General features: G+C 40.2%; 1 protein-coding gene across 1 annotated transcript in view; it reads left to right on the plus strand.

Annotated features, from left to right (window-relative positions):
• LONP2 (lon peptidase 2, peroxisomal) overlaps positions 1-12,179 on the plus strand; it is a 102,757-nt gene that overhangs the window by 56,111 nt on the left and 34,467 nt on the right. The window contains exons 2-5 of the mRNA XM_029965554.1: positions 7,133-7,193; positions 9,752-9,943; positions 10,085-10,351; positions 11,197-11,431. Of these exons, the coding sequence (XP_029821414.1) occupies positions 7,133-7,193; positions 9,752-9,943; positions 10,085-10,351; positions 11,197-11,431 (755 nt within the window). The remainder of the gene's footprint in view (positions 1-7,132; positions 7,194-9,751; positions 9,944-10,084; positions 10,352-11,196; positions 11,432-12,179) is intronic.

Below are 12,179 nucleotides of genomic sequence, written 5' to 3' on the forward strand. Positions count from 1 at the left end.
ACAGGATTTTTTCCTGTAATAGGCCAGTTTGCCTTAATAGTCAGGGTACAGATTTATCAGGTTATCAGGTTGATTATTTACCTGTTTCATCTCATTTTCACAGACACTGTTACCTTTGCTAGTTATCTTGAGCCAATATGGGTATGGTTGCCTGCTGTGTTTCTGAGCCAATGGAAAGTCTGCTTTTTGTTTCTTCTGTGTCCAGTTAATCTTCATACTTTTTTTTGATATTTACTGGTCAAAAAAATATTACACCATTTTTTGTCTTACCGCTAAGTTAGAATGTTCTTATTTCTTATCTCTGCTTCCTTTCTGTGTTTTCCTACACCCTCTTCATGCTCAAAAGCATCCCATCAGTGTACACATACCTATATTTACAAACACTTCAGAAATCCCACTGTTCCATACCTGTCTCCCACTGCTTCTCTGTCACCATAATTCTGTTGCAACAAGTGCCATATCGTTTTCCTCTACAGAGTTTTAGATCACCTGCATATTTCATCAAGGCACAATGCAGCTCTTTCCAGTCTTCCTAAATATTAATTATGTTAATTAAATATTAAATCGAGTAGTAAATCATAATCAAAATTAAAATATTAAATATTTATTGAAGGAGATCTGTGTTGGTGACTCTGAGAGCACATTTCCAGAAATTATCTCCTAGTTAATGTTGTGCCATTTATAATTGTTATGGTAATGGTCCAGCAGCCAATTATGTGTTTCAGACTGCTATGTTCATGTTCAAGTCACCTCAGACTTGCTCCTTGAAATAGGTCTTTTGAGCTATATTGAAACCACTGATAAAATATTTGCTGTAAATTTCTAGTTTGGAGAACAACAATTATAGCACAAGATATAAGAATTATCCTGCTCAAATCCAACACTTGCTCCCAATTCAAAGCCTGCTGGCCTTGGAACTTGGTCTTTGAGTAGTTTAGAACATAGTGAAGGAATGTTATATTTTTAACATAGTTACACTTTCCTGGTTATACTTTCTACTCTTGGAATTCTCACAATAGAAAAGACAATTTCTGCTGGACACCCATCATTTTATTAGACTAGTGGATATTATCTGAGCTTACAACTCTTACTCTAAACTGTGTTTAGTATTGTAAAAAAGACTAATGGTTTTCTTCTGTTTTCTACTGAAAAAGCCCTGAGAGCTTATCACCTGACCTTGTATGTTCAATTAAATTGGCAGTATCTTGACAGTTCTGTTCTCTTACTAAATCACCATTAAAGCTAAACTTGTATCACGGATTAACAGGAATTTAAAATGCAACTTCACAAGTTCAAAAATCAGTTCCTTGCATTTGCTTCATGTTTTCTGAAACAGTATTTTCTGTATCTTTTCTGTGAAAGGTTGACTACTGGGTGAATTTGAGCTGTAAACAAGCTGGGCCAGAAGAAATTCCTGTTTCCAAGTCGTTTCTAACTTCCAGTTTCCCACCCCCTCATAACTGTCAATCTGTTTTTTTCTGTGGGGATATTTTGTTCATCATTTCAGTAAGAAAAAACAGCTGCTAATTGGGAGTGGGGAGAGCATTAGGTGCTCCAGAGATTTTAATCTTCCTGACCTTGATTTCATGCTGTAGAAGGTTTTATTGGGAAGACTGGGCTCTGACAGGAGAGCTGCTGTTGGATCAAGGGAGGTGATCCTTGGATCACATCTGCAGTTTGGTGGCCTAGTTCTGGGCTCAGCAGCACAAGGCAGGCATGGACACAATGGATGGAGGCTACAAAGGGACTCGGGTTTTTTAAAGGTTTGGGGCACCTGACATATGAGGAGAGGTGCTGACAGTGTTCAGACTGGAAAAGAGAAGGCTTGAGGGGATGTTATCAATATGTTTAAATACTTTATGGGATGAGAGAAGGATGCAGATATCATATAAAAAGAGGAGACACAGTGGGCAAAACTGAGAAAACAGAGATTCTTCTCAATCAGAAGCAAAAAAGAAAAGAAACCTGGAAAGTTGACCAAACATTGGAAGAGTTTCCATAGAGAGGTTGCAGAGTCTCCATCCTTGCAGATATTCAAACCCCAAATGGACATTGCAACCCCCTCCAGCTGACCCTGCTTTGAGGTGGAGGTTTGGACTAGGTGGTCTCCAGGAGACCCTTCCAACCCCAACTATTCTGTGATTATATGTTTCATACCACTTATGCCAGAAGAATTGGTATTTTTATTGCAAAATTGACACTAATTTACTAGAACATGTAAATGATGATAGAATGGAAAAAGTCAGGTTATTAATTCCTGTACTATTTACTTTTCCCACTGGTTATGCTGCTTATTTTGATTTGAACTGTTATAATTTTCACATATTCAACTGATTTTCACATATTCAAGAGATCCATCTTAGATTATTTTTACTAAACCACCATTAAGAAGAAGAGTATAAAGAACTCACATAGCTCCTGGAAGCATTAGAGACATAGTGTCTGACAAGAAATTCTGCCTCTTGTCTTTTTCTTCCAAGCTTAAAAAGATAAAGTGTCCCCAAAACCTAGAAACCCATGTCTGAATGTCTGAAGCCATTGATTTTTCATGGAATGGACTAGTCATCACAGGCAAATTTGAAGAAAGCCCTTGATGAAACAGGCAGAATACTGAATATGCAATAAATAAATGTGAGGGGTTTTTTGGTGAACCAGGTCTGATACTTTCAGATATCAAAATGAATATCCTATTCTGAGACCTCAGTTTCCCAAGTAAAATATATCTTAAAAGAAATAGGAAAAGTTTGCTTTCTTTCTTTCCCCTGTGTCAGTGTTCATAGGACCTGGTTTTATTAGCTTTTATTTCTGGTCTCATTTTTGTTCGCATTTGAAGATTCTATTCCACTTGAAATTGTGGAGGCTGATGTTATAATCAGCTACCTATTTGAAATGACTGATCTAACAAAAAGTGAGGCTAAAAAGAATCAAAACATGTAGGTTTCTGTTAATTTTTAAATTATGCATTTGTAATGTATCTGCTGTCACCATGTTTTGTCAGTTAACTTCCTATAGCCTAATATTTCCTGAAAAGCTTGCTTGCTGTTTTTGCTGTTCCTTTTTAATGTAGCAATTTAGAATTAAAAATAATTATCCCCTTGCATTTCAACAATTGTACTGTAAATGATTTTAAACCCAATGTGGAATTAAATGAGAAACAAAGATGGTGAAATATACTGAAAATAATACACGTGCCACCTACTGTTGGACATGTTGATTGATATTAAAACTATATTAAACTACATTCTATAGGTTCAACCTTTATTAATCTAGTAAAGGTACAATTTATAAATATTTATGTTGAAAAAGATGAAGGTAAAGAGAATCTGGAGTAGAGCAGTCAGGCTTTCCGTCTGTTTCTGCGTGGAAACTAATTTTAAAAAATTCAAATATAAATTGTTTGCATTGTGTGGGAAAAAAACCCCAACCAAAAGCCCAGCAGTTATCAAAAAGAGATGTCAATTTGTGTCTAAATTAAAAGAAAGATAACCAGAAGTCTGTTGTTATACATTTTTATTTATCTGTAGCCAGTTAGTGGGTGACAGGTGCAGACCAGGCAGTGCTGGGTGAGACTGTTCTCACTGTGCTGCCTCTTATGCTGTGGCCAGAGATTACTCTGGAATGTGCAAGTGCACAGCAATTAATTGTGCTTTAGATTTAATTAATGGATAAGAAGAAAGCCATTGCTGTCATTAATACTTGCATGCCAGAATTGAACCTAATGGGCTTTCTCTAACTCAACTGACAGGAAAAGATGCTCCTCCCTTCTTAAGCAGCATATAAATAAACATGAAAAAAGCAGCTTCTTCCTTCTCCTGTTCTACATTTCCATAACTTAGGGAAAAATAGCTTATGTGAAAAGGAACCTGCACTGCATGTTTTTACTCTATCAATATTAATGTTTTCCAGAGGTGACTGGATAAAACAGTAGAGATTTTCTGTCTCTCTGGTAAAAGAGGGCATAAAAGTAAAGGACTGTGAGGAGAACAAAGTGGAGTAAAATGTCAAGATTTATGCAGAGGTTTGGGGAAATCACGGGTGCTTTTTCATCTATGAATTTGTAGTCCACTTTGGTACTCATTCAGGATTGTGTTTTTTCTTCCTGTCCTGAACAATTAATCCCAAAATGGGTGATTGATTTATAGATATCGGTAACGTGAGGTGCTGTCTTGGATGTTATCAGAGAGGCTGCTAATTAAATGGAAGGCTCTTTCCTCAGCACCATTCTGGGAAGTGTTCTGTGCTCTTCATGCTGCATCATGAACCTCCAATGTCTGTCCAACTTAACAAAATTATGCACATCACAGTGACTTGGTTAATCTCATATTTGTAAACCAAAAGAAATTCTCACCTATTTAATATACACTTCATAATGTCACATAGTTCTTTCTTTTCTACATGTCCTTATCTACAGCAGTTTTTGGCAAGATTCCCAGGAATTTCTGAAACTGGTAAGCATTTTTAATTTTTATAATAGATACTGAAAATAAGTTTGTACACATGGAAGCTCTGTAAAGAGGCAATGGGTAAAAACAAATGTACTTATATCTGCCATTTTTTATATATTCTCTATCATAATATTCTACCAGAGGGCCAACTGGGTAAAAATGTAAAACTGTGGATGCCGTTGTGCTTAACTAATACAATAATTTCTATGAAAATTAAGGTGGTTTAAACAATTTATGTACATTAGAGGAAACAGCATAAAGTAGCAGTGTTGTCAAGTACACATGATATGCTTCTGCTGTGGAGATTTCAGAATTTCAGACAATGAAGTCAGTGTCTCCCTGACCTGAACTTACACAACCATATTAGAGAGGAAGTTGGTTCTAGTGTATAATTTCCTGAAACATCCTCAGGGAGTACACAGTTATGATTGCTTAGTGGCTTTAAATCAATCCAGCTGCTAGAACAATATTTTTAATATTTGGCAGCTTCAAAATATTTTTAAACGTGAAATTATGGATAAAATTTTGGCTAAAGACTCCACTCAGTTTGTATCATGATCAAAACTGGCAATGAAGAGCTGGGTGTCTGTATGGCACAGCCTGTGCCACATGGCAGAATGCAGATACAACAGGAAAGAATGACCAGTGTGGAAAGGATTGAATAATGTTGACAAAATTTGGTTGAATAGCAGACAGCAGAGTTGATCATGCTTCATGTAGGGAATCATTTTCCTGCAGATTTGGAAAGGATCAGGTAGGAAAACATTCTTGAGTTGATTGACCTACAGTGTGCAGTTAATATTCTGACAAACTGTTGGAAACTGAGGAGTGACTAAATCCAGACCAGGCAGTCTATTTAGCTGCTAAGAAGCAAAGGCAAAACTCTTCTTCATCCCCAAATTTAACTACAATTATGTTTGTGTAATAATTCTGGGCTCTGTCCCACAATCTGTGTGGACTTTCTGTCAGGCTAAACTCTAGAATTACTCTAGAACATTTGCATGCCATTTTTAGGTGGCAGTCAGCAAATTTCATTTGAACTATGGGAAAGAAAATGCTCCCTCTGGTAAGAGGAACATAAGAATGTGATTCTGCAGCTGCTTCAAACTGTTGCTTCATTAAAATATTGACTACAAGTATGATCGAGTTTGACTTTGGGAGTATTTACTTCAATAAGCTGTGGCAGTAATTCCCTTATTTTCCACATTTCTCTTCTTTGGTGACAATTTTCTTGGTTTCAGGAGAAAGTTTATTCCTCTTAGTTACAAACCAAAATTTTTTCCATTTTTAAGGTTAAAAAAAAAAATGGGCTAAGCTTACAAAACCATACCAAAGATATATGAGCCTCAAATGTGGCCCTTTCAACTCTTTCATTCAGTTACATTATACTAAGGAAACATTTTTTTATCTCTTACTAGCAGTTCCCTAAAATGGCTGATTTGGCAGTATGCAGATTAAAAAGAGAAGAGAGATATATTCCAGGTAGTATGACACTGTGTGAAATTCTCTTCCTTCAGCTGTATCCTCATCTGAGCATTATCAGCACAGCTCTACTGATGGCATTTCTTTAATTTCCCATGGATATTTCCTGTCTTTCAGAAGCTTCTCTGAATCATTATTTTTGTGTTATGTATGCATCTGGTATGAAAATCCTGTCTGGCTAGGCAAGCCAGGCAAGAAGTCTCTCTGCCCCATGCTATTCTAGCTCAAGTTTCAAATTTGAACAGTAAGTTTGAATTTCTTTTTCTGTGTACTTCCCCCTCCTCTCCCTTTCTTGGAGCTCAGACTTTTGAATAAAAGATGAAGTTTTCAAGTTCAACTGCTCTGGTGAGGTCTGTTAGCACTTACTCCTAAAATGCATTTTACAGTTGCTGTGAAAGAATCCTACACACAGCTTCAGAAATTTGGGCAAGGTCTCGCACTCTGTTAGTCAGTGACGTGCTGCCAGCAATTCCTGGCATGTGTTTCATGTGATGTCCTTACATAACCAACTGGGAGCCTTTTAATCAATCAGGGTGTGAAAGAAACAGATTCTTTGGGTGAAGAAAGAATGATTGAGGATATGTAATACAAAGCCTGCATTAACCCCCAGGTTTTTAAATTTCCATTTCAACCTTACAGTGAGTAGAAAAAGTGGACATTAAAATACATGCACTTTAAAATGCAATTCAGTTATATTATGACATCCTTTCAATAGCTTTACATAAAATTCCTTCCTAGTTATGGTATTTTAAAAATTTTTGAGGTATTCATGGCGCCCTCCAAGATGGTAGGAAGCAGCAGGGGATGTTCAGCATCTGGGGTAGAGGAAATATTATTGAGGAAAATAATCTAATGAACAGACAAGTTATGTAGTCCACCTGTGCTCAGGGGATTGACCATGCATCCATATAATCTCTCATCTCAGATGACTCTAAAATGTGTGTTTGATCATCACATGCATTGCAAAATGCTGACAGTCTTGTATATTGTATATTCCTTATTGGATGGCTTATGTTATCTGATGTATAGATATAACACTTTGAATCAATTCAAAACATCTTTTCATAGCACCTTTAAGCAAAAGTGCTTTGTTGGACTGGGAGCCAGATAACATGTTTGTTAAGGAGAAGCTCTTAAATTTTCACAGACTAGAGAGAGAACTTGAAAAGAAAATGGGCAGACTTCTTTTTCTGTTTCATTTACAGATATAGCAGTTGAGACTGGAGAAAAACAGTTCCTAAAGAACACTATTGCATCAAATAATCTGTAAGTATGAAAAAGAAGCAGTATGAGAAAGAGAAATTCTGATAACAGATTGAGTGTCTTGTTCTATAAAATAGCTGCAGAGGGCTTGAGAACTTTAGTGCCAGTGAGGGGGCAGAAGAGAAGTATATGCACGTTTTAGGAGAAGAGAACTGAGTTTTAATTCAAACAAATTAACCTCAAGTCTTCATTGTGAGGTGCCTTGGTCTTGGTTTTGGAAATGCTGAACTCTCTCATGTTTCTGTAAATGGAAGAAATTGAGTAGAGGTGGGGGGAGACGAAAAAGTTATAAGAGTTATTTACAGGTATAAAATACATCTGCTACACCCAGACCAAGGCATTAGTACTTGAGCTGTGTGAAGTGATGCTATACCCAAACAAACTTCAGACTTGATTTCCTAAGGGAATATTTAATGGAAACACAAAGAGAGTATTGCCCCCTTCAGATGACATTTGCAAGACGAGTACTGGAATACTAGTTATAGGCAACCCACATTCTGAGAAGGATGAGATTTCATTTAAAAAATGAGAAATATGGCTATCAGAGAAGCTCAAAGGTAACCTGTGACTCGATCATGGAGTATTGGTTGTATTCACTGAGGAATGATTGTTATCATAGCAGGCAGCTATTCAATGTGTTAGGTACAACAGAAGCCAGGCTCTGGAAACTGAGATTACAAATAAGCAAAGTGCAAATTTTAACCATGTAATCAACCCTCAAACAGCATACCCATAGACAGGGTGGATTCTCTGTTTAGTCACTCCTCAAGCCAAGGCTGAATACCTTTGAGACACAGCATTAAGTCAGAAACTGTGGACTTGATGCTGAATTTGGGTGAGTGTTAGAGGAGGTCAGACCGTGTGGCAGTTGTCCCTTTTGATCTTAAAATTTGAGTTGGAGGCACATCTTAATACTCATTGCTAGCCTGTTTCTCCATGTATCATGAAATGTTCTGCTAGTCCAGAAAAACATTCTGAAAGGTCGTTGCTCAAATCTGATCTGTTTGTATTTAAGTAAAAGACAATTTGGGGGATCAAGTACTATCTAGACATCACAATGAGGATGTGACCCTATCACATTGGACACTTAGTACATGCAGTAAAATATAGCTCTGGGTATTAAGAGCTGTTCAGTAGAAATTGAAAGGAATCTTAAGGCAATCACTGAGATTTTGATACAGCTCAAGAATGAATTAAGAAACTATTTTTAATGACCACAGGGAATAGTCATCTCTGAGGGAAGGAAAAATGGTAGTCTGGAGAATAAGCACGATGAGATTGGTAGATTCTTTTTAATTAAAATACTCAAACTGAGAAAATTCATCAATATATGTGACGAGCAAATATTTAACCTTTAGGTTTGGTTTGTGTTCACATTCCAAACAAATATACTTAGAGATGCTTAAACATCTGTGATTGTTGAACATATGTTAACAGAGTAATTATATTTAATATCCGGAAATTCACAAACCGCTTTCCATATTCCATGTGTTACATGCCCTTTTATATTAATGTTTTCTAAATGTCATGTTGACTAGTATATTAAATTCCAGCGTTTTTCTAAGGTAACCAAGGTAGTTGATTTAGAAGATATTTTTCTCAGCTGTAATAACTTCTTGTATTTAAATGTATTGGCATTTCCATATTGCATTTTCCTGTAGGCCAACAGATCAAGGTGTTAAACCACATGATTCAGCAAGGTTTTAACTGCAGCTATCCTTTTGCATTTCAAATTGTCAGTGTGTCTCTCCTGTGATTTCCCCTCTGTACAGGATTACCTTTGTTCAACATGAATCGTGCAAGTCAGTGATTAACAAGACATTGGCTAATGTGGTTCACTGCATTATGCAATTTTGATATTGCACCTCGTTTCACCAATAGGAGAAAAAAAAAAAAAGGAAAGTTTTGTTCATCTGAACTCCCCAGGGCCTTGGTGCTTGGAACCCTTTCACCTGGGCAGGCTGTTTTGGCTGGGCAAAGGAATGTCAGTGGGCCTGGTGAGCTGTGCCCCCGGTGAACATCAATATTGCGTTGGAAATCCCACTGTGTGGGGAGAGGATGTTGTGTCCTGCATCTCCTCCCTCCACTTTGGGGCTGCCTGGCGCATTTGGGAGAGCCCCTGTGCTCAGCTGTGCTCAGCTGTGCTCACCTGTGCTCAGCTGTGCTCAGCTGTGCTCAGCTGTGCTCACCTGTGCTCAGCTGTGCTTCCCCAGCAGAGGGAGAGCTGCTTTTCGTGGAAGGTGGCAGAGCACTGAACAGGTGCCCAGGGAGCGTGTGGAGTCTCCTCTCTGGACACATTCCAAACCCACCTGGGCGCGTTCCTGTGTCACCTGCTCCAGGTGACCCTGCTTGGCAGAGGGTTGGACTGAATGATCTCCAGAAGGCCCTTCCAGCCCCGGCAATTCCGTGATTCTGTCAAACCGAATCCCTGAGCTCTTTGGCCAGGAGCACGTACGCAGGAGAGTAGATTTGTGTAAAAACCAACAACAAAAAAAATGGATTTCACTTCGTAACCGCCCCATTTAACGAACAGTAAGATTTGCTACGGGCTCCCCTTCCAGTGTCTGCGCCTTTAGCGCTGCTCCCAGCTCAGAGCCCGCATCCATCGCCAGAGTCAGACTGACACCTGCCGGCGGCCGAGCGGCCCTCGGGGAGCGGAGGGGAAACGCTCCGGGCTCGGCGTCTGAAGGGAGGAAGGACACGAAAGGCCCCGGGGGTGATGTCGGGAGCACCAGGAGCGACCCCGTTTCCGGGTGAGGGCAGGGCCGGGGGCAGAGCGGCCGCGCTCGCGCCCGCCAGAGGCACCGAGCGGGGAGGCCGAGCGCGGCCGGGCCCTGCGGGCGCCCGTACGGGGCGGGCCGGGCTGAGCGGGCGGGTTGGCCGCGGCGGCGGTGACGGCCGCGGGCGGGTGTGCGGGGTCGCGGGTGGCCATGGCGGCGGCAGCGCATCCAGATCCCCACGCGGCTGCCGCTGCTCCTGACCCACGAGGGCGTCCTGCTGCCCGGCTCCACCATGCGCACCAGCGTGGACTCCCCGCGCAACATGCAGCTGGTGCGCAGCCGGCTGCTGAAGGGCACCTCGCTGCGGAGCACCATCATCGGCGTCATCCCCAACACCAGCGACCCCACCTCCGACTGCGACGACCTGCCCTCCCTGCACAGGTGCGGCCCGGCCCGGCTCCCCCTCCCTCCGTCCCTCGCGGCCTCCCCGGCCGGGCTCACCCCGCGGGGCCGTCCCGCTCCGCCGCCCTGTGGGAAAGGCTTCTCCCCTCGGGCACACCTTGAACCTGCACCGGCCCGGCCTGCGAGGTGTCGGGGACAGGCTGGGAGGCCTCCGGAAGGAAAGTTCGGAAAAGGAGAGTAAAGTGGAAGAGGAAAATAAGGCCAAAGAACGCAGGCCTGTAGCTGCAGGGCTGTCGCAGCTGTTAACCATGGCATTTTTCACCTAGTATGAAACACGGATAGTAGCCTAGTTCACATAAAATGAAAACGAATTGTATTTCTGTGGGGTAAAGTGTAAGTAAAACTTTCATACTGTAACCCTTACTCTGCGAACTTGATCGTATCAGTGGACTTAGTAAGGTTTTGCAAGACAAAATCTTCTGTTTTAAGCCTGCTTAAAGAGGTGCTGCGATCTAAAAGGGTTGTTGAGTATAAGGCCGGCAATTTCACTGAAGAAGTGTGACTTAGTTTCCCAATGCCTGTCGTTTAGGCAGAAATGTCAGCGTGCCTGTCCACACCGAGATCCATTATTTATGAAGAAGCTACACAGGTTTCTAAACTCTGTGACTGTTATTACATTATCTTAGTTTTTCAGTTAACTCATTCATTTTCAGGTTTTAGGGTTTGGTTTTGTAATCTCCGTTACAAAGGAAGTTGTGTGGCTTGGTTGCCTTTCATGATAAGGAACCATGGCCCAAAAGGGTCTTGGAATGTAGCTGTTAAGGAAGCATGCTAAATGTTCTGTGGAAGGTGACAAATAATCCAAGGATTTGATCTGTTTTTAGGATTGGCACTGCTGCCTTGGCAGTTCAGGTGGTTGGCAGCAACTGGCCCAAGCCACATTACACGTTGCTGGTTACGGGCCTCTGCCGATTCCAGATCCTGCAGCTGCTCAAGGAGAAGCCTTATCCTGTTGCTGAAGTGGAGCAGTTGGATCGACTTGAGCAGTTTACTAATCAGCATAAATCTGAGGAGGAGCTTGGAGAGTTGTCAGAACAATTCTACAAGTATGCAGTGCAGGTAATATGTTGTAATCTTATTATTTATGTATATATTTGGGCTCTTTATTTGTTTCCTGTCTGTCCTTCTGTTTCTCTACTTCTTATATTTCTCAGGGACTAGTAGAGTTTCAGTATTTCTGCTACAAAACAAATGTTTTTGTTATAGCTTGAGGTTTCTGTGTCGAGTTCCAGGGTGTCTATACAGCTCAATGCAGGGTGAGTTTAACTGCATATATTAGTGCTATGATATGTTAGTGTTTCATATATAGCAATACTATAAATACAGTCCAGTAAAAGGAATACTTTTGATTAATTTTTCCAGAATTTTATATGTATATGAAAATATATACAGTGGATTTTTTTTTTAATTATTAAAGGGAAAAAAACCCTCTAAAGTCTTGATTATAAAGAGATGCATATATAAACTAGGTATAATGAATCTGAGTTTAAAGGACATATAGAAGAAGAACCATCATAGTGTTAACTGAGGAAGTTTTTAATTAGGGTGTGTATGGGAAATAAGAGATGTAGGTATTGAAAAAAAGTGCTGCAATGATATTTTTGAACTTCTCAAACAAGGAGAAATCCCAAAGTCTTGATGCCCTTTGCCTATTTAGCGCCTCCTCTCTGAACTTTTTGTGAATTTATTTTGGTAGCTTTTTGGCAAACCACCTAGACAAGCTTCACAGCAAAAGATACAATCCTGTTTAGGTCAGATACTCAGATAATTTTTAAAAAAAAATTGATGTTCTTGATGGTGTGTTTCT

Source organism: Manacus vitellinus, unplaced genomic scaffold, assembly GCF_001715985.3.
Source record: "Manacus vitellinus isolate BGI_N305 unplaced genomic scaffold, ASM171598v3 scaffold_10_pilon, whole genome shotgun sequence".
Lineage (NCBI taxonomy): Eukaryota > Metazoa > Chordata > Aves > Passeriformes > Pipridae > Manacus > Manacus vitellinus.